At 38.1% G+C, this 21734-nt stretch overlaps 1 protein-coding gene across 4 annotated transcripts in view; it reads right to left on the minus strand.

Moving 5' to 3' along the window:
- Window positions 1–21734, minus strand: part of ZNF217 (zinc finger protein 217) — a 28755-nt gene that overhangs the window by 6440 nt on the left and 581 nt on the right. For 2 of the 4 annotated variants that reach the window (XM_065691353.1, XM_065691356.1), the window contains exons 2-4: window positions 5709–7343; window positions 3430–3555; window positions 985–2571 (exon numbers count right to left, since the gene is read on the minus strand). In XM_065691353.1, the coding sequence (XP_065547425.1) occupies window positions 985–2571; window positions 3430–3555; window positions 5709–7104 (3109 nt within the window). In that variant the 5' untranslated portion in view covers window positions 7105–7343. Of the gene's footprint in view, window positions 1–984; window positions 2572–3429; window positions 3556–5708; window positions 7344–20928; window positions 21052–21533; window positions 21660–21734 lie in introns of those variants that run through there. The other 2 variants (XM_065691354.1, XM_065691355.1) reach the window with 2 other exon arrangements.

Here is a 21734-nt window from a genome sequence, read left to right on the forward strand (position 1 = left end):
ATATTTATAGCCAAGTCAGTACTGACCTCAGCTCAAAGACATAAATATCATCTTCTACAAACAGACAACTGCTTAGATATCACCTAGCACCTATGAATCTTGGTGTCCTGCCAAGTTTTGAAGATGTTGACTGAGAACACAGAAAACATGTATTTCATGAAAGTGCCAGTTTTCCAAATACATCCCAAAACATTCATCTCCACTAGTCCCAGTTTTCCACAAAGCATTACAACCTAGTGCAGTGAGAAACCATGATTAGAATAGCAGAAATACATTGTCTTGATTTAACAAGGTATTGTTCCTACTAAAACCTAAACATTATAAAAACCCATTGAAGAACAGAGGTATAAGATTTAAATCAGCTTTTAAATCAGTTTTACGATTTGTAATACACCCTTTTCTCCAACTGAAGGGAACAATTGTCTGTGACAACCTTTTTTTTTTTTTATAAGAGGTTTTATTAGTATTCCAGACAGTCCAAGACATCTTGTATATTAAACAGAAAGGCTCATTCCATATCCTGGATAAGCTAGCATGTCTGGAGTGCTCTGATGAGCAGACAATACATGTTTGCCATCAGAAACCCATGGCAGGGGAAGAGGAGGGAACTTGAGGAACTTTAAATACCACTTTAAAATTCAGACCTACCATGCCTAATTCCACAAGCCAGGAGTTTGCTGAACTTGGATTTTAAATTCAAAACCCAAGCACTTGCTGGACTTGGTAAAATGCTAAGTACAGTTTTATTTTCTCTGTTTCAAGGCGGGTATGCATTTATTTATATTTAATTTGCCTTTCTTTGTAATCGTTTAAGACACTGCAATGGTTTGAGACAAGACCAGGTTGGACATAGCCTTGAGCTGCCTGGTCTAGTGGAAGATGCCCCTGCCCATGGCAGGGGGTTGGAACTGGATGATCTTCAGATCCTTCCCAACCCTAACCATTCTACAATTCTACGATTTAACTAGGAAGGAGATACAGTACCTTCTACTGCAGAGCTGGTTACTTGGCCATTGCTAGATCCACAAGAACTGTAAAGTGATCCAGAGCTATATGGCTCATAAGGTTTGAGAACAGTCAATACGTTAGGAGGATCAATATCATCTGAATTCAGAAGCCCTTGTTTGGTTGGCAAAACAGAGGACGCAGGTTTGGTGCGAGAACATTCCTGAGGTAGCAGATTTGCATATCTGTTTGCAGCACGAAATCTGCCCATTTCGTATCTTCTGTAATTAGCCATTGGAGAGTCAGTATGTTCAACAGCTAACAGGTTAGGTTTCATTCGTTTAGAAGATGGTTCACCATAGTCTAGATTTACATTGCTCACAGATTTACCACAGAGATAGTCTCTTCCTCGATGACAAGGCCAGGCAGATTCGTTTAGGTGGGAGTCGAGAGCCGCATTCATACTGCTGCTTACTAGACCAGATTGAGACACTGGGACACTTGGAGCTTTGAATTTAGATTCAGATCTTTTTACTCTGTCCAATACTGGAGAGATACTGGAACTGGAGTGCATTTCTTGCTGAGGTTGTCTATAGTTATTTGCCTGAGCTCCAATATTACTTTGCTGTTTATGAAACTTGAGGTTACTTGGGGTTGTGCTGCTTGAGTCAGTCAAGGAAAAGAGAGGGACTTTGTTCTGTGGAGGGTGACATTGTTTAGCTTTCCCTGTTTGCAACTGTTTTTGCTGTGTAGATGGGGAAGCCTTACTTCTATTAGTATTAAAAGACAGAGGAAGCACATCTTTACCAAGCAGAGCTGGAGGGCATCCAGTGCGTCTGGCTTTAGCTAGAGCCTTATTTCTACAGCCATTTTTGTTAACGGTGTCAGGATTGTATTTGTGCATCAGCCTCTTGTGCATCATTAGGACTTCTGGGTAAAATGTTCTGTAACCACAAAATGAACAGGTGCTGGGTGCTAGCAGGTCTTTAGTTGAAACCACTGCACATTCTTGTGAAGTCCCAATAGATAAGTTCAAGGGCTTTTCTTGAGAGTCCACCACAGGTTTGTGTTTGTAGGTTCCAGTGCACTCTCGCACATCATTCACAATTTTTCCACCCTTTACAGCACAAACATACTGGACATCATCTCCCTCTGATGCCACAGATTCCTTTCTCTCTCTTTTATAAGGAATACAGGGCTGAGCTTCCTTTGTTTCCTTCTCAGCCTTTAGTTTTTCTGGGTAAGGAGTGGACACATTCTCGTGTATTTTAGTTGAATTGTTACAAACGGAACCTTTGTTCAATTCCCTAGAATTATTTTTCATTTTTAAAAGGACTGTGCTGCCTATTGCATTGTTCAAGGACAAAACTTCCTTTTGCTGCTTGGTAGCTGGGCAGCACACAGCATCTTTGGCACAATCAAAAAGCTTCTTCGAATTTTTGGTTTCTTGAGCACCAACAGCAGCCAGCAAGAGCTCCTGACTCTGCAATGAAACTTTGCTGTCACTTTTCACGTCTGCTGCACTATCAGCTTGCTTGTCCTTGTGATGCCTCTCTAAATGATACCTCAGTGAAGTTTTCTGTGCTGCTGCATACTCACAGAATTCACATTTGTACGGTTTTTCACCTGAAACACAGTTTTATCAGTCAATAGTTTGACACAATTTGATTGAAGTCTTTAATACAATTAAAGACATGGGAATAACGTAGACTGTGATACAGTAAAATATTTTCTTTTCCCTCACACATACTCCTAACTCCCGAACTCATCTACATCATTCAAAGAACTACATCTCTCTACATTTACTAACTACAGTGACATCTCCTGGCTACAACGAAGATATTTTCCACACACTGGCTATGTATGGAGATGGTAGCTGACAATATGTTTGGCAGAGATAAGCATGAAGTATAACTGTGGGTCAACTCCAACAATTTGTAGCCCTTGATCATACCACAAGTGTGCTATTCAACAACACAAATGTTACAGTTCATCTATAAATAGAGCCAATTCAAAAGAAACAGGGACATATATTAACAGGAGTAGAAAGTTTGTCTGGCTATGGAAAATAAGAAGTTGAACTGAAAAACAGACATAGCTTTTCCCAAGTAGCAGCAACTGGCAAATGATCAACTTAGTACTTGGGAAATAGGTTGTTTGGTTTGGGTTTGTTTCTTTATATTAAGAAAAGCACACCACAAACCCAAAACTTTTTGCTAGACTGCTAAAAGCAGAAAGAATTGATGTTTTCAAACATATTGTGATCTTAACAGTAACGTAATTACCCCTATTTGAAAAGATTTACACTGATGTAAATAATTCCTTCCAAGAAATTTCAATCAGATTTGGTGGGTTTTTTTAAGCATTAAACTTTGTTCTTAATATCTGTAATTCTTCAGTAATTTTCTTCAGCAAAACAAACCATCCTATCCAACTGAGTTCAGGAGACTTCCTTCCCCTCCCACAAAGGAGAAGCCCATTTACCTGTATGAGTTCTGAGATGAATATTGAGGTAATAATTTGAGCGAAAATACTTTCCACAATAGCTGCATTCTCTGGAGGCTCCAAGGTTTTTAACTTTTGCTCTTTCCAAAACATCTTCATGTTTATCTTTGGAAGAAAATATAGCTATATTATGAAGAGCAAAGGCAAATTTGGAGTCTCATTTTAAACTATAAATATCTTAACTATCTTTTTTTAAGGAAAAACACAGAATGATGAATTGTTGTCGACTCCTCTAGTCTATGAGCATTTCGTGTTCTGTACTGCTGCACACTTAGCAATCAAAGAGAATAAGAGTTAAAAAGCTTTCCATCTGTGTCAAGTAACACTGTGGTTAGTGACTGTAATGTAGTGAAAGACAACAAATAAGACGGAAAGCTAGGCCTCAGAGAAGAAAACAAAAACCTTTGTCTTTATTGACCTACAGGAACTTAATGGAGATTGGACCATAGCAGAAATTAGCATGGGTTTAAACTGTGTTCTTTTATTAAAGGGAGTGCTTGATAAGTGTGAGCATGATCATTCAGACTGTAAAGGTGCTCGACATACCATGGCATAGTACAGGAAGGTGTTCTGAGGGAGGAAGGCAAGAAGAAAGATGGGGTTTCTTATTAATTGTCGTAATACTATTATTTCTGTGCTAACTAATGGAGTGGCACGCCTGTTATAATGACTGCCTTGGATCTAATGAGCAATATTCTTTCACTAGAAGCATTAATGCTTAAGCTTTGACACAGATGGGAGTAGGAAAGTAACAGCGGTTGCTAGTTCTGTGAAACTTGTATTCAAAGAATAAATTCACAGATAAAAGCTGGCTATACTCAAGTGTAAGCAGCAGCAGTTACCACTGGAGGGCGGCAAGTACAGCATAATGTCTAACGACGGGAGAAAGCTTACACAATACACCATTCAAATCAACATGATTTCTTTGGCAGGCTGAATTGAAAAAAAACATCAAAACAACTTCAGTAAAATATCCAAATCAAAGCTGACTAGAAAGCTACAGTGGGAAGAGAAGGAAGGAGATGCTTTGCTTGAAACGGATGTTAGCTATATAATAGATAGGAACTTCTAAGAACCATTTTAAGCTGTGTATTGGAAAGTTCTTATGTTGGAAATGCTAAGTATGGCTAAACTATAGACATGCCATAGCTGTTTAAAACAAACATAATGTCTCAATAAGCATGACTCAGCATCCCACAATGAAAGCTGTTGTAGTTTAGGATAAGACACTGAGAAACAAAACAAGCAAGTTAACATTAGGTAATAATTCCATTCCTTTGTTACTGGAGGCAAAATAAAGGGCTGCACATTACCAGAAATGGAAAAGTTAGTTGCGTTTGCCAGGACATTCTGTACATTGTGTCTTTTCTTAAGATTATGCAAGTGTCTGTTCTTTAAATGCAGACTCAAAGCTTGTCACACACTAAAGTCCTAGATTAGCTAGAAGACTTTTGCTGTTCCTTTTTGTCCCCAGACACAGAGTCTTTTTCAACTAAGGAATCATTCAGTATAACTTGTTTTCCTAAGACACTGAAATGCAGAATTTATCCTGGGTAACATACAGATTGAGCCTATCAACTTTGTTAAAGAGAACTTTAAGCAATCCTTCAAGGAAGAGGAGTTAAATATATGCCTCTCTTACATACATGATGTCCACATATTAATAGCTTGCATACATGTCCTTATGCAACTAATTTAAAATTGTTGGTTCTGACAAGTTACATACTGTTCAAAAGAAACATAGAGCCTACAGTTTGATAGAAAAAGTTTGGAACTATTCTTTACTTGACAGGGTCTTAACTGCTGCTATAAAGCATTGGACATTTTCTGCCCTTTCTTACAAGATGCATGGAATAAAAAGTGAAGCTGCAATGATTTCCTCAGAAATGCTACATGTAAAAACATGTGCTGGACAAGAAAGGATAGGCAACACTGAAAAACACCCAGTAAACAGGGGGGAGGAGGATATGTTTATTTAAACAGTGACTTTTCCTGGACTGATTGTATTCAGTTCCAGTAACCCAAATCATAGCTGCAAGAAGGCCCAACACAACTTCAAGGATCTCAGAAGTGTGGTGTCAGAACCTATGTTCCCCTCATTTTAACTTTTTCCCCTTCCCCTGCCATAACATTTAATATCTCTGGTTGTGTTTTGGAAAGACAAGAGAGAAAAGCAAGATGCATTCTTTGGCTCTAAAGCGTTCCTAAACAATACAGTAACAGCTATTTCAAACTTATGTGCTCAAAACGCTACTCACCTAAATTAAGTGTTTCTGGAAGCCCATCTTCAGATCCATCTTCAGAGCCTCCTTCTACCCGTTCTCCTGTTCCATTTTCATCCAGACTTGCAATGATATCAGCACAGTACGTCCTGGAAACAGCTGAAGTCTCTGCATCAGTCCGCCTGTCTCTCTTATGTACTCTGGAATGAAGGACTAGCTGGTGGTATGTTCTGAAGGCTTTACCACACTGTGAACAGTGTGTTGGTTTCTCTTTGTTCTGGGACAATTTAGAATCCATCTCCATAGAAGGCACTTCACCACCGGGATGTTTCAATTTGACTTGGGATAAGTTACTATTTCCTGTGTAACTGCTGTTTTTATTTACTCTTGACTTCCCAGTAGTTTCAGTCTGGCTACCTTTATTTGCATTCCAAATTTCACCGAGTTCTTCTTTATCAGAAGATGAATCATCATTGTCTGTACTTACTTCATGCCCTAATTCTTTAGTTTGGCCACGGCCAACTGCAATTTTACCTTTGGTAGCCAGCTGCCATGCTTGATATGTGGTGAAAGGATCTAGTTCAGCTATCCATTTCACAGGCTTTTGCGATTTGTTTTCTGGAACAGAGTTTGGTCTTAAGTTCAAGAATCGAAAAAATTCCTCTTTCTGAGATGTTTCTTCTGCATTAGGTTCACCAGTCACTTGGGGGCTTTCACCACTGGGTACCGATTCTTTGGTGTGCATTTTACTATGCTCAATTAGAGTCTCTTTATTGTGAAATAGGAAACCACAAACCATACAAATTTTGTAAGGTGACGTTACGTTTTCAGTTACATGTTCCTGCACCACCTCATTTATTGTTATGGGACTTTCAGAACCTTGCTGGTGCTTGTTCCTAGAACCAGGCTTTCCAGTATGTGTTCTCATGTGATTTTTGAGGAACCACGGCTCTTTAAATCTTCTTCCACATACATTACACCAATAGGTGAAAGAATCTTTATGCTTTTTCATGTGCACCTCAACATCAAAAGCCTCACGAAATGTTTGCCCACAAACCTTACAACTCAATTCTTCACTGTCTTTTTCATTGTTTGGTAAAGGCAAGTTTGTTCTTACTTGACATTTATCTAAAGGACTAAGATACTCTGCTTCAACACGCAGAACAGCTGGTTCACAAAGAGTGGGCCTATGCTGTGTTAAAACATGCTTACCAAGTTCTTCAGGATGTTTAAAAGTCTCATCACAGAACATGCAGTCCAGAGGCATGCATCCCTCAGCTTGCATGAGAAACTTTTCCTGCAAGCTTTTGTAAGAAATTGTGTTTGTTCCTTTTATTGTCATTGAGGCATCATTATTCTCCATCTGTGCACCAACGGTACTAGCTATTCCATCCGGTCCATCCATGTATGCCAAGAGAGGCTGAGTTGGCATGTTTCCTACGTTCTGTTCCCTATTACGTGTTTTAATGTAAGGTTTCAGTTCTTTGGGGATGCTCAGTGATCACAATAAGGACACTTGTAAAGTTCTCCAAAATCTGCTCAGAAGTCTAAGCTAAAACACCTCTGCCAGGAAGATTTTTTCCACAAGAAAAAGATTTTCCTTTTTGTTTCTGTCTGTGTTCAAGCAAGTGTATCCATTGGTTCTCTCAGTGACACAAAGAACTCCAGCACCTGGGAAAGAGAGGAAAATAGTCAGGCTTTTAAAAATAAGAAGAATTGTCTCCCAAATAATGAGAACACTATGTCTAGGGAATTATCAATGCTTTTGAATAGAAAAGGCATACTTTAATAGTAAGTGAGGGGCAGCTAGAAGGCACTCTGGCCACTTCTCTACCTACTGCGTTGAAATAGTATAGTTTTGAACATCCCAGTATTCCAGTAGCTGGGTTTCTGTATTAAGATTGCTTTGTCTACTATTAAGATAGTAAACAAAGTATAAAAGCAATACTTTGCCTACTGTCTGTTCTCAACTTACTCTTATCCAGTTACATAAAGCTGCTGAAATCATATTCCAATTCATACACTACTGTAAACAATTACATGCAGCAAGCTAAAGTAACCTTTCCTTGAACCTGTGAAACAGGTGTTTAGAGGCACAATAAAACTACTTGTTCATGCTCTGAAGGTTCTTGAGCAAAAGACTTCCCGCCCTCCCCGAGACCAGACAGTTTGCAATTGGATTTCACAGTGCGTGTACACAGTAGGTGTCAGTACAAACTTTTGTATTAAGAACTATTCACTAATACCACTAACCAAAGCTTTTACTATCATCCACAGATTTACAATCTGTAACAATTTTGGGCTGGTACAATTAGATCAAGAGGCCAACTATTACATTCAAAAAGGAAACACTTCTCATTTCAAACTGCCTGCAACAATGTGCTTTTTTGATTACACTCAAAAAAGGAAGGTTTAATCTTAAAATAGGCTTAAAAAGGGTTATAATATAATTAATTACAACTCCAGCTTAAATATCTAAATCTGTATGAGTTGTAATGCCTGCAAGCAGCAATCGGTGGCGACCTCTCTTTGGGCTAGCAAATTATAGCATCATAGAGTTCAGGACTCCTCTTGATCAAATTTTTGGATAAAGGAAAAGACTACCAAACTAATACAAAACCGTTATAAACCAAAGAGGAATCATTCTGAGATAAGGCATATTTCCAAATAAAAGGATATCAAATGAAAAGAATGCATTCAAAATCTGACTTAGACTTTTACAAATTATTTCATAAAGAGACAGCTGGCCAGTGATTCTCATTACTTGAATTAATATTCCTGAAAACACAATATGCTCTATAGCTTTTATAGCAGAAGACAAGAATACAGGCAAAGTCAGGTTTTAAAATTCAGTTCAACTTCCACCTCAGCATTGCTTTGTTTAGAGAGAAATAGAAACATTTTGCTTCATTTCAGGCAAAGAAAGAGTAACAGCTCAACTCTAATAGCACAGGCTACAGATTCCCATGACAAGTAACTGTAGCAAGTAAGATGTGCAGCTGAGGTTGCCCTTCTCCTTTTCTGATTGAGCAGTGCTTGTTGGACGGGAAAAGGTGGTCTTAAGCCATGAAATCTTCAAATATTCAGTAGAAATCAGCTGTGGGAACTTAAAAAGTTTATATAGTTCACTGTCCCAAACATGTTTGCAGACAACATGCCTGTAAGGCCACCTGCCAGCAGAACCAATGTGTCCAACAGCCATGGGACAGGGGCTTTAATCAGCTGAAGTGAAAAGGCAACCACCATTTATAGACCCAAGCTTTGATACCATGCCTTCAACTTTATTGGATACCTTTACCTACCACAGAACAGTCAAGCCCAGGCAAGATAACTACCTGGGAAAGGAAACATAATACCACATTGCTAGAGTCATAGATCCAATATTTCAAACACTCCCTACACTACAGCCTTGCTATGAGAATACTCTTTGGTCTTCATTTGAAAAGTTAGCAACTTCTTTTCCACCATTATGCAGACAAGATGACCCTGGAGCCCAGTGAAGATGCGTTTAAAACAAAACAAAAAACAAAACAAATAAACAAATGAACAAACAAAAAAAACACAAAAAAAAAAAACCACAAAAACACACACACACCAAAAAAAAAAAAAAAAACCAAAAAAAAAACCCCAACCAGAAAATAAAATCCAAAACTCCACACAACTAAACAAACACACGCACCCCCAACCCCCCAGAATGCCAATATAGTAGAAAATTGTTTCCACTTGCTTGTCTTCCTGCCTCCCCCCACCCCAGCCTTCTATATCTCCAGAATTTAGTGTCTTCATCATCCAGTCCCCTAATCCAGGTCCAGACAATGATCAGATCTAATATCATGAAGCTTCTAGCTTTCTTTAAATCCAGGTTGTTTCAGGCCTGGGCCAAAGACTCATGCCAAGTTCAACAGGAATGGAGGGATCTTGGGGTGTAGTCTACAGAGGGTAAGAGGGAACAAGCCACTGTCTGACAGGTTGATGGCAACAGAACCTGGACTTTCTGCAGCCAAAGTCAGTTTTCCAACTACGCCCTTTATCCCCAGTTTCAGTTCTATCACTGCCATGATTAACACTTCCTCTCCGCATAATGACTCAAAGTCTTTTGTAATAGGCAGGTTCAGTCCATGATGCGACTCTTCTGAATTGCTTCTGCTGCAGCCTTTGCCTTTCTACCTTCCCTATTCAGTTTTGACTTTCTGGCTTTCAGTCACCCACTATAGCCAGATGAAGGAGCTATAACAAAATTTTGAAGCTGAAGTATTCAAAAAGCTTTCCCTTTTGCAAAACATAAGGAAAAACATATCAAAGGGTGCTGCTTAACATGTTTCACTTCATGTTTCAACTTGCCGTTTTGTTCTATTTCTACTGTCGTTTTAAGAGGTATTTTTTACACAACAGGGTAACATGCTGCAGCAAAGCTTATGTGCATATGCGGTGACTATCTGCCTGAAAATAATTTATTTGCAAACAAGGAATCAACACCAACTTTGAAAGACTCCTGAATACTTATAATGAATATCCAGACAAGATTAAGAAAGAAAAAAAAAAAAAAACACACAAAAATAAAGAAACTTGAGAGTTTAATGCATTTACTTTCAGAGCCACAGGTAAGTGCTCTGCTGTAATAGATAGAAGAATCATCCTACAAAAAGGCCAGAGGCATCTCTGGGGTATGAAGTCAGAGCCAAACACCAGTGCTTAAAGTCCCACATACCGAATTGCTGAGATTCAGCCTCAATTATTTCCTTGTGTCTGCAAATACAGAAAAAGCTGATTATGCCTTATGACGCTCCCCACTTTGCCCCATTACAACACAGACACAATAAAGCAACACGAATTAAGTCACTTTAAAGAGAAAACAGATGACACACAGCAGAAATTCACACTCGATCCCCTATCCTCCACAAAATTCTGGGATGAGGGTAGAAGAGACATTCTTGTAACACAGACCACCACACACTGTTCTACTCAAACCTAACCTAGGTTATATGTTTGTAAAAACCACACGCTTAAGATATTTATTAGGATTTAAAGGACAGACTTGGTCACATCTAGGGACGGCCCTAGGCTGGTCACTGATCTACAAAAAATCCACCTCAATCAATCAATCAAGTTTTCTCTGGCAAGCCCTTTGAGAAGAGGTCTGTTGAAATCTCGTCTCAGCTGTCCAAAAACCTCAACCTGTCCCCACAAAAACACATACAAATACAGAGCATAGAACTTTCACACATGGCTCATGAGTGGATTTTAACAGGAGTTTAGATCCAAATTTTATTGGGTATCAATACGTTTGAATAAGCCCTTTGGAGGCTTTTTCCATGTCTCTTCAGAGCATTTAACACACCACCAACCTGTGTTTGCTGAATGCTTTTCAAGCTTTCACTGGTTTTAATAGGAGGTTCTGAACACTTCTGAAGAACTGGCCACAGCTCATCCTCTAGGCAGCATTGCAAAGCAGAGCAAGATATTCCTGTTTTAAGAATGTGAAATGCCTATTTGCAGCTCAGGCAACTACTGCTCTTAGATATACCATCATATACAGGAGATAGTACCTATAGACTGAAAAAAATCCTGCAGGCAGCAGTTCTGAAGAAAGCCGCAGATACAAAGAGACAGAATTGTATTTAAACTGAGAAGGGAAAGGATAACACTACTAGAGTGAGAAGGTGAACTAGAAAGCTCTAGTCTTATTTTTATATCTGGTGGTTACACACTTCACTCTGATCAGAAATATGGCTTTTACATATATCTAATACCTACTTTTACATACATAAGATTTTACACTCTGTTTACTTTTTACTCATTCTCTCAAGGTAACACATGCTGAAACTACAAGCCAAATATCTACTTTAGGATTTTATCCATTATTAACAAAACCCTTCTTCCTAGTGAAGATATTATGCCTTGTATTTGAGGACCAAAAATGCTGATTAATTACATTCCTGTTATTCAAAACCCTGTAGGCAGCAGCTAAACTGACAAGTGTTGCCTTAATTCTGTACTATTGCTTCCCTCAGAAAGTAGACGACCCACAGTTTTGACAAGCACCATAGCGATTTGCGGCTGAAGGTCTGTATTAGCTCAACAAAAAATAATACAATGCCCTGTGTTTCTTCTGTTGTCTTTCACTCTCAGAAGACAAAAGAACAGACACAACACACCAGTATCAGAGATACTGAGTAAAGGAACAGAACAAAACAGGAAATCCTTCCTTCCAACAGCTGAAAAGTGATAAATTTGCTACAGATTAACTTAAGGCTGAAAATAAAGAATTACTATCCCTCCTCACAATAAAGTGAGTCAAGAAATCTTGACTTTTGACTCCCCTATTCATCTGTAAATGTCAACATGCATCTCACACCAGAGTCCAGGGACCACATGTTCCCTTGATTGCTGCAACTGCCGTGCAGTGAATGAGCAGGGCAGGAGGAACCTTGTCCTGCTCAGCACACCTGGACACTTACTGGAGTGGTCTGTCCACAGGTGGTGTAAAGTCATCTCAACTGCAGGATGCCACCTATTGTACTTTATTCTTCCAACAACCCAGAGCCTGAGTATTATCAAACTTTAGTTCACACCTCAGTCATATTTGGCTATAATGCCTTCAGTCAAATATTTCAATAGGTTTGCAGTGATACCCATTATATTTATAAACACCACAAAATACATATAACTAAAGATTGAACTGGACAGATGAGAACATCTTTTTTTCATTGCACTTGCCACACAACCTAAGAACCACACCAAAAAGCTGATGCATATAAATGGACTATTAAAATGAAGAAAATTTTAATTAAATGCCTGTAGAGAAGTTTAATTTCTTTTTATTAAATTACACAACCAAAGACAACATATTACAAACTCAAAGATTTCTTTGGGAAATGACCTATCAATAGTAATTTGATTGCATTCCTACTTCCTGCATTTCAAAATTTCCATGAATACGTAATAAAAACTCTAGACACCTTCCAAAGAATAGCTAAGTCTAACAACTGAATTTCCCATCGTAAACACTGCAAAGCACTGGGAATAGAAGCTGTGCAGCTAGTATCAGGAAATACAACTATATCTTGCTAATTCTGTGCTAGCAAAACTATTGTTAAACTGTAAATAGCAAGCAGGAACAATTACAGAAGTTAACCTAGTTGCTGCAACAGTTCCTTAAAAACAGAAGTGAGAAAACTAGAAGAGTTACAGCCAAGTACATGACACTTAGTTACTTGTCTGTATGCTAGAAGATACGCACTCAGACCTGAGAGCTGTTAACAGATCCTTAAATTCAAGGCCAGTAGCAAAGCTATCACTGTTTAACAGATGACCAAAGTTTCTTTCACTATCCTACTAAGATTCCACAAGGTTCCAAGTCCTACATAATCCAGTGCCAGCAAAGAACAAGAAACCCACACTCCAAACCCCACCAGAACGCCAGCTGCTGCAGATTAACTACCTTCATTTTTACTGTGTCTGTTTGACTTGAGAAACTTTCATGTAACTCTCAATTCCACTTTAGAAAAAAAACAAAAACCTTTCAGTTTTCCTCATGTTTCAAGAGGTTTCAGGATATTAAGAGTAATTTTACATGAAACATTCTTTTTCGTATGTTTATACCTCAGAACAGGTTGCTGCTCTTTGGCATTACTAATGAGATAGATTTTATACTGCTGATTGCTTCTTGGAAACCACAAGTTATTTAAACATCTTTTCTTAGTTCAATCTAAAAGTTTTGCTTTTTCAGAACAGTTGTTCCAGTTCTATCTAATGAACATAAGTGAACCAGTTAACATCACTTTTTCCTCATTGAGATCACAAATAAAAACTACCGTATATTATCTATTTTGTCTGGGCACACCCATATTTAGGTGTAATGGTGACCATAGAAGGAGTATGCATAAATAAATACAACTTCAAATCCTAAAAAACAAACAAAAAAAACCCCACCAAACCAAAAAAAAATAAAATAAAAAAAAAAACCTGAGCCAAGGCTGAATTTAGTTTATTTAGAGCTTCTTCATACATACGTATCATTGCATGAAGTTAAGCCAGTTGCACCACACCTGATACATACACAGGATATTAAGCAGAAATCACACCCCTAAGTAGTTGCTAACAATACTTAAGAGCTCCACACTTTCAAAAGAGTACCTACAGTGCCCTAGGTTGTGTGGAACCCATCAGCGACAATAGCTCCACTGTATGAACACTACTGGTGTGCTGGGGTCTTTGTTAAGACTCTTGTTTAGTCAGAAAGAGAAGCAAAGTTTTATTGTGAGGTTCTAATTTGCCAGTTACTCCAAAACATTAGTCAGATTTCCAAACATCCACAGCGTGGAATTTCAAGTTTGTCTCCGCAGGTTATAGGGGTTTTATGACAACCACATAACTTCCTTTCTCAATTTAAGAAGAAACTCATACATGTACCACACCTCATGCAATAAAGTGTTTTTCTTTATTAGATAGAAATGTCTTTTCTACCCCAGTTTGGGGGAGGGATAGTCCCTAACGCTAGGGTAGATGACACCTTTTGCTGCATAGACTGTGACCTCATTTCCGAAGGAATACAGCTATCCATCTGCTTATGACTTAAAACACTGGAAAGCTATAAAAGTCAGCACATTATGTTGCAGAATAGCAGAAGAGTCAGCTTTTCTTCATAACACTACATGAAGCCAATAACTTACTCTTCATTACGGTGCATTCTATTGCTTTCTAGGGAAGGCAAGAGCTACTCCCTTCTATCTTTTAACAGTATAGAATTTCAACACAATTTCCCAGTGTATTTCTTTGTTAATAGAGGAGCACATGAGTACACCTAACATTGTTTCTCATCCACGCATAGGTTTTTATACCAAGTGTTCTGCCTTTAAATAAAGAGTTTAACAGTTCAGTCTGATAAAGAACTAACATGAGTACTTCTTTAAGGAAATGGAGATTTAAGGGGAGGAAGGAGAGGAAGAGAGTTGTTTGTTTCAGTTGCAGGAAAGATCAAAATGAAGATGTTCAGGTTGAAAAGAGAACATAAAAAGATGACCCTAAACTGGAATTTCCACTCCCTAAATCTTTAAACTTATGTCCCCTTGTTAGTCTTCATCCTTCAGGCTTGAAGTTTTGAAAGTTACCCTAAACTTAAACTCTTGAGAGAGGTTTTCATGGCTTATCATTTTATACTCTGTAAGAGAGAAGCTACTGTTTTTCTCAGTTACAGCCCCTTCTATCAATAATAGAGAGCTTTCCAGTGTAATGATACTAAGACAATTCATAAAAACAGAACTGAAGAAACAGAGATATATACTGCAGAAAGCAAGAATGCGATTTAGCCAAGCATTTCTCCACAAACAGTTCAGATTTACTTCAAAGCTCTTTTGTAGTCAGATAATGCAGACATAAACGCAAGTAATTTTCCTCGTGAAGTCTAGCAAACAGGATTTTAATCACCAAGTGGAAAATAACTAGTAGTTAATAATGAACAATATTAGGAAAACTCCCTCCCCCTATTTCAGACATCTATACTAATAGAAACAAAGGATATCCTTTCTTTAAAAAACGTTTTCCTGTGGAGTCCCTTTTTCTTTAAGGCTATATGTCTAACACTGTTTTGGCAGAGGATGGATGAGCTGAATGTGTCTCCTCAGTGAACTGAATGCCTCTTCTATCAAAAGATGTAATTATTCCTTTTTAAAGCCGGGAACATATAAGCTTGCATCATTTTGCACATGTTTTTCCTCCACTGAGCAAAAGCAAATATAAAAGAGACTAATTCTTGGCATTAAAGGAGGAAGTGCCACAAAAAAAGTATTGACTTTTAAAGTTCACAAGGACTGCCCTAACAGCCAGATTTTTTTCCCCTTTTTCCTCTGATTAGAAGAGAATTTCTCAGGAACCACAAAGCCAAAGTGTCCTTTAGACAACATGAAGTGGCCAATACCTGTTGTAGAAAGGCTGAAAGACACAAGAGCGATCCTATTTTACATAAGTCTGGGACACATTCCTCCACTGCTATAAGATGATGCAACTTCATTAAATCAAGAAGTTACATGTACTTAAACTGGCAATGACCCCTTACCTTACAAAACAGTTTATTGTTCTCCCCACAGCAGGTAAAGACTCTCTTGGTGGACTGATACATTTTTATTGTTAAGTCAGTCTCTCACTTTACATAGACTGCCTTATGTTTATCCTTGGATTTCATTTGAAAGAAGAAGATATTTTCAGATACATTAAAAAGAAAATTGACTTTTTTTTTTTTTTTTTACTTCTCCGCAGAAGGATGTTAGGTCTCTCAAGCAGCCACAACTACAAAGAAGTGGTAAATTCCGAGTTTACCAAATTAGACTTAATTTCTTATTACTCAAGATTCGAGAGTTCCTCCATAGCAGTTACAGGCAAGTTGCATCCCTTTGGGCAGCATAGGTGAAATAACAGGAAAAGAGATTCTTTTACTGCTTCTGAATTTGAGAGAAGTAGTTGCTTCCAAAGAGTTCATTTTGTTAAGGTCATTAATCTTCCCTAGTGCTCTCACCTGATTTCAACTCTGAATCTAACATTTAACCAACACAACTCAAACCCCTGTGAAGAAAAAGCAGCAACTTCCCATTTCTCTCCTCTGCAGACCACTTTGAAGTCGTCACTTTCAAACATATCCACAGTCCTGTATTTGCAAAAATCAGTCTTGAAAGACATTTAAAAAGTACAGTCCAGGGGAAAGACATTTACTCTTACTTAAGTCATCCCCTGGACTAGCATCTGAAGATACTAAAATAGAAAAGCGCTAGAAATAGACACTTCAAATAGCTGCCTCCTCTCCTCCATGCAGGTGGGAGATCTTCCAGAGACCCACGTAGACTGATGGAGATTAAACATTTTTAATTGCCTAGCATTACATTACCTCAGACTAGTGGACTGAAGGGATGTATGCAATGGTGTAGTCCAACATACCAGGCTTCACAGTGACAAATACCCTTGAAAGGACAATTTGCATCCACAAGAAACTGATCTTTCTTCAAACAGGCAGTTTCATATAAAAATTTTCATAATGTAATAAAAAAAGGCTAGAAATAAAGAATAAAGATAAATAGAAACTGCAGCTCCTCTGGATTACCTTTACGTCAATTTTCCTTAATATTTAAGCATTGCAGTCTTTGTAGTACATATAATTTGCTTCTTCCTACCTGTGTACCTCCCAACCAGTTCTCAACTATCATAATAAAGTGTAAGCAAAATACAAAGGCCTTTAATTTCCCTCATGTAGTTTATGTCAGAGTTAAACTGCACTTGCTTTATTACACTGAAAAATGCAAGTGCACCCATTGCGCATAAACAAACTCAGACTTTGATACTTTTAGTTGCATAAAATCTTTAGCACATAGAACAGCACTATCCAGTCAATTATTCACTTATACTTGGATGGATTTCTGCTCAAATCTTTAAGTCACACTGATCTACATCGTTTTTCCTGCATATTCTAACCACATTTCCTCTTGTGCTTTCTTTTGAAATTCTCGAGGCAGTCTGATAAGCAGTTCCATCTTCTGCCATGAGCTCAAAGACTGTATTTTGAAATATGTCTGTCACCTATATTTTTTTATTTGTAACTCTTTTTCCTCAGAATTTAGACTGATTTACTTTGAAATTGAAAGCCTGTTCTTATCATAGCATTTCACTCACAGCCCCCCTTTAAAAGAATTAAAGAGGAAGAATCAAAAGAGATAGATTTATGATAAGCTATAAACTATGCTCTGACCAAAGTCATATGATTATAACAGTCGAAGTTTCAATTTTTTTTTCCCCTCAATGACATACACCCAGGATTGGCATAAACTAGTTTTCATCAGCCACAAAACAAGTTATTTAGGAATTTCACTGAAGTAAGCTGATTTCTAAAAGCAAACCTTTTTGAAAGCAGCTTTTTGTTTGGAGGTGCACAAAAACATAGGTAAGTTTAGGCTGGAAAAGTGCATTTGGTTTTTTTATCCTAAAATACAAGGGGCATTGAGAATCTTATGTAGCTTGGTCATATCCTTTTCCTTACTTTTGTATTCAGTTGCAAATCTCCTGTGGTATGAGTCACATCTCTCTAAAAGCATGCATACAGTAGTCAGCAGAATCCCCTGACTGTATTAATGCACTAGAAAGAAAAACTTTTTTGTTCCTAAAGTCACCTTGAAAAAAGGGGTTCAAGAGTCATCAGAAGAGATCCAAAGTCCATTAAAAATAAACAGTTTCAAATTAATGTAGTTATGAGATGTGGAAAGAGTATCTGATTGGAACGCTGATGTTCTAAATCAAGAGTCAAAAATAAGAGGGCTGAGCTGGCAAATGGCAGCCCTGCTGTAACTGAAATGTACTGTCTTGCTATATTTAAAGACAATACCTCAACAGTTAAGTATTAAAACATTTGAAGAGAGATAAATAAGTGTAAGACACAGGCAAATATCCTCGGTTATTTAATCATCCTGAAAGCAGTGTGGAAGTGTGAGGGTGAGTTCAAAGGTCAAACTCTTCTTTCAGCTTCTTGCAAAGAAAAGAAAGCTTAGCCCATTCCACCTTAGGGAAGGGGGGGGACTGTTCTTTCCATATGCCAGCGGTAGTCACAGTATTTCATAACACAGGAAAAAGGTAGTATATTTACATATACAGTGCATCGAATCTTTTACTAGGACAATGAATTCCAAATCAAGATTCTGGTTAGAAAGAGCTGGGGCAACAAAAAGTCCTAAAGAACAAAGGGAAGTTAAAATGTGCTTAACATTTCCCCTGAATTTCTTAATTACAAACTTTCAGATTTTTGTAACTTTAAGTTTCTTGTAATCAGCGTTTTGAATGTCTAAGTGAAATCTACAGTTCCCTTTTAAAATAATTTACCCCTGATCACAGTAATAATTCAGCACTTTGTTCATATAAAATATTATATTAAACAAGGTTTTATATGAAAATACTCTAGTAAGGGAAAGACAGATACTGAAGATTAGCAATAAGTGCTCCAAAAGGAATATTTTGAGTGTGAACTAATAAAAGGGTAAACCAAAAAGTAACCTTTTGTGTAAGACAGTGTGATAAAAGGTGCTAAAGTTTATTATCTTCCTCTTTCTAGCCCTTGCCCTAAATCTTGCTCTCCCCATCCCTTCCAAAACAAAGCAAAACAAAAATCATTATTCAGTTAAAATTAAGGAAAAAAAAAAAATTAAAAAATCCTCTCCTCTAGTCCAAAGCCTGGAAGCCATTCTCTAAAGACGACTTAATATGAAACTTTGTTTACAAGATACAAATATAGCCTTCTTACCACATTCAAAACCAGAAAAAAACATTTCTTTAAATAAGTGGATGTTTTCTATTTTGATCAACAAGGACATAGGTATTCATTTTAAATTTAAACTTGGCCCAGTAGTGCCATATGAATGCTTTAAACTCATACATGATATGCACTGTTTAAGAATGTTTAAACAAAGGAAGTAGGAAAAGCCTCAAAATACACAGCAAAACTTAATGGCTTAAATTTTAAAATATATACTGATTGCAGCATGGCAAAATTATTCTCTTATGCTCACAGCCAGTCTTCAGAAAGAATCAGTGCAGTCAGTGTACTAATTTGTCCCACTGGAAATTCTGTATAAAACATCTACCTAAAATAAACAAGGCTTCGCAGCAAGAATCGTCAGTTGCCATTAAGGACACACCTTAAAGTTCTTACCACACAGTAACTAAACAAGTACAAACTAGTGGTGACTGTTTGCTACTTTTGTCTTAAAAGTTAATGAGATCAATTCACCCCTCAGTATCAGATCTTCAGATAATTTTCTCAAAAATGCAAGAGACAAACAACCCCCAAACACGAATATCCAGGATTTGAGTGTCTGATGTTTTATCAGAATGTCTAAGGTTCTTATAAAGACGAACATAAAGATGAACATTTAAACCTGACACCACGTAATACTAAAAGGTAAAATGCTTAACTGCTCAGAATAGTAGTGCTCTGGTACTGGAAGGCAGCTGTTGTTCCCCTGCCTTTTCTTTTGTTGTGCTTAATCTCATGTCAAGTCATTCAACCAACTCCAAAGCGATGAAGACATAATTGAAAACCTTAACTAAAAAACTGATCTACTGTTCTTAAACAGCTGTATATACCGTTTAACGATTAAAAAAGGCTAACATATAAAACAGCAGCAGTAGAATTTAAATCAGCAACTCTGGTGCATGCAGAAGAGTTGCTTGGCTGTAGGCCAAGCCAATCAATAATCACTGTAATAGCCATGTTTCTAAAGTTATTTGTTTTTCATATTCACCAGCCTAAAAACTTAAAGCCAAAACTCATGCTGATTTCAAAAACGAGCTGTGAGATACAAAATCCAAATATTTTGCACAGAATTACAATACTGCTCATTAAAAAAAATGCTACAGAAAGATTAGTGATCACAAAGCCACATTCCTGCCACAGATCTTAAAATATTGACTCAGTTACAGAACTAGTAAAGGGGAAGAAAAAATACCTCCTCCACCCTTTCCCTCTTCCCTCTGCCAAAGAATGCAGTTTATCCTACTTATTTGAAACTGTCCTTTTATATTATCCAAGGAAATGCTTAAACCTTAGTGTGGACATCACAAATTAAAGTATTAGTCGTATTCCCAAACCTACAGTTAATAAGAGCTCCTAAGAGCAATAAAACATGGCGTTAAAGCATTTGCAAGCCATTGTCATAGCACTGTGCTCTGATACCTTTGCAGACGCAAAACCAGCCCCCACCAACCATGTAAGCACTGGTCAGCAAGTCAATGCCTGCTATTCAACTTGTAGTTAGGCGTTTTATTTCTGTGTCTTCCAGATCATATCACTCTTGCATTTCAGGGCCTAATAAAATGTGAAGAATGATATGCTCCTTCTCTCTCCTTGCATCTGAAACTGCGTTATTTCCCTCTCTTCTTTTTCACACATTCTTACAAAAACTTCCCTTTTCACGTACTTCTATAAGAAAATATTTCACTGCATCTACTTCAGTTCCTATTTCTATTTTCGATTTTCACTAGATCCTTCTGCTACTGCCTCCCCCTCAAACCCACTGGTAGAAACTGATGTAGTTTTAAAGCTCTCAAGGTCATTTCAGAAATGGCAAAAAAAAAAAAAATTTACCTTAAAAAACATTTAAACACACAAAACCCCTAAACTAAACCCTTTTCAAATTCAAACGCCTTTCATCAGCAGATCAATAACCCAACATAAAGATTTTTGTTCACCACCACTTCAAAACTATTACACTCCAATTCAAATACTTACAGGGAGTCACATAGCACATTTTATGGGATGGCTCATTAAAGCACACACAGACCTTACTTTGGCTGCAGGTTTTCTGTGTGAGAAACAAACAAACAAACAAACAAAAAAAAACCCCACACACACCCAGAAACAGAAAGTCCAGTGGGTATCACGGAACAGGAATGAAATCCAATCTCTAGATATTCTAGAATTTGAGTGTCCTCGCTTGGCAACCTCTTTTGTTGCTTAAGAAGTCAGTTGAGACTTAATTATTTATTTTCTAAACTTCCTATTCCCCTTTAAAAAAAAAAAAAAAAAGAACACGATGCCAAAGAAATTATCAGGAAGGGCTCAGTCTTTAGAAGACAAAGGTAAACGAAACAAAAACTGGCAAAACGGATCAATAAACTTTTCATTAACAGCCCCCCTTCCTCCGCCCCATGAGCCACTTACTACAAATCCTTCTTCCAGGAACATCTTTGACTCACAAAGAAATAAGTCTCTTCCCGCTCCACACCCCCCCCCCACCACCACCCGCCAGAAAAGCACCCCCAAAACCCAGGCTCGACGCCTGGAGTATTGAAAATCAAACACCCAGGTACAGGAGGGAAGTTTCAGACACCTACTTGTGCGGGGGGAGCCGGGGAAGGGGACGTGATCCCGGGGACAGCGGGAACTTCGGGGCTGGGAGTGAAGGAGGGAGGGTTTCTCCCTCCGCGCCCGCCACCTCCCACTGCCCAGGGAGGGGGTCTCGTTACCTGCTGCTCGGCCGCGGGGGGACGGAGGCTGGCGCGGCCCGAGCTGGGCCGGCTGCCGCACACCTGGCC

The sequence above is a fragment of the Lathamus discolor genome, chromosome 11, assembly GCF_037157495.1.
Source record: "Lathamus discolor isolate bLatDis1 chromosome 11, bLatDis1.hap1, whole genome shotgun sequence".
NCBI classification, from domain to species: domain Eukaryota; kingdom Metazoa; phylum Chordata; class Aves; order Psittaciformes; family Psittacidae; genus Lathamus; species Lathamus discolor.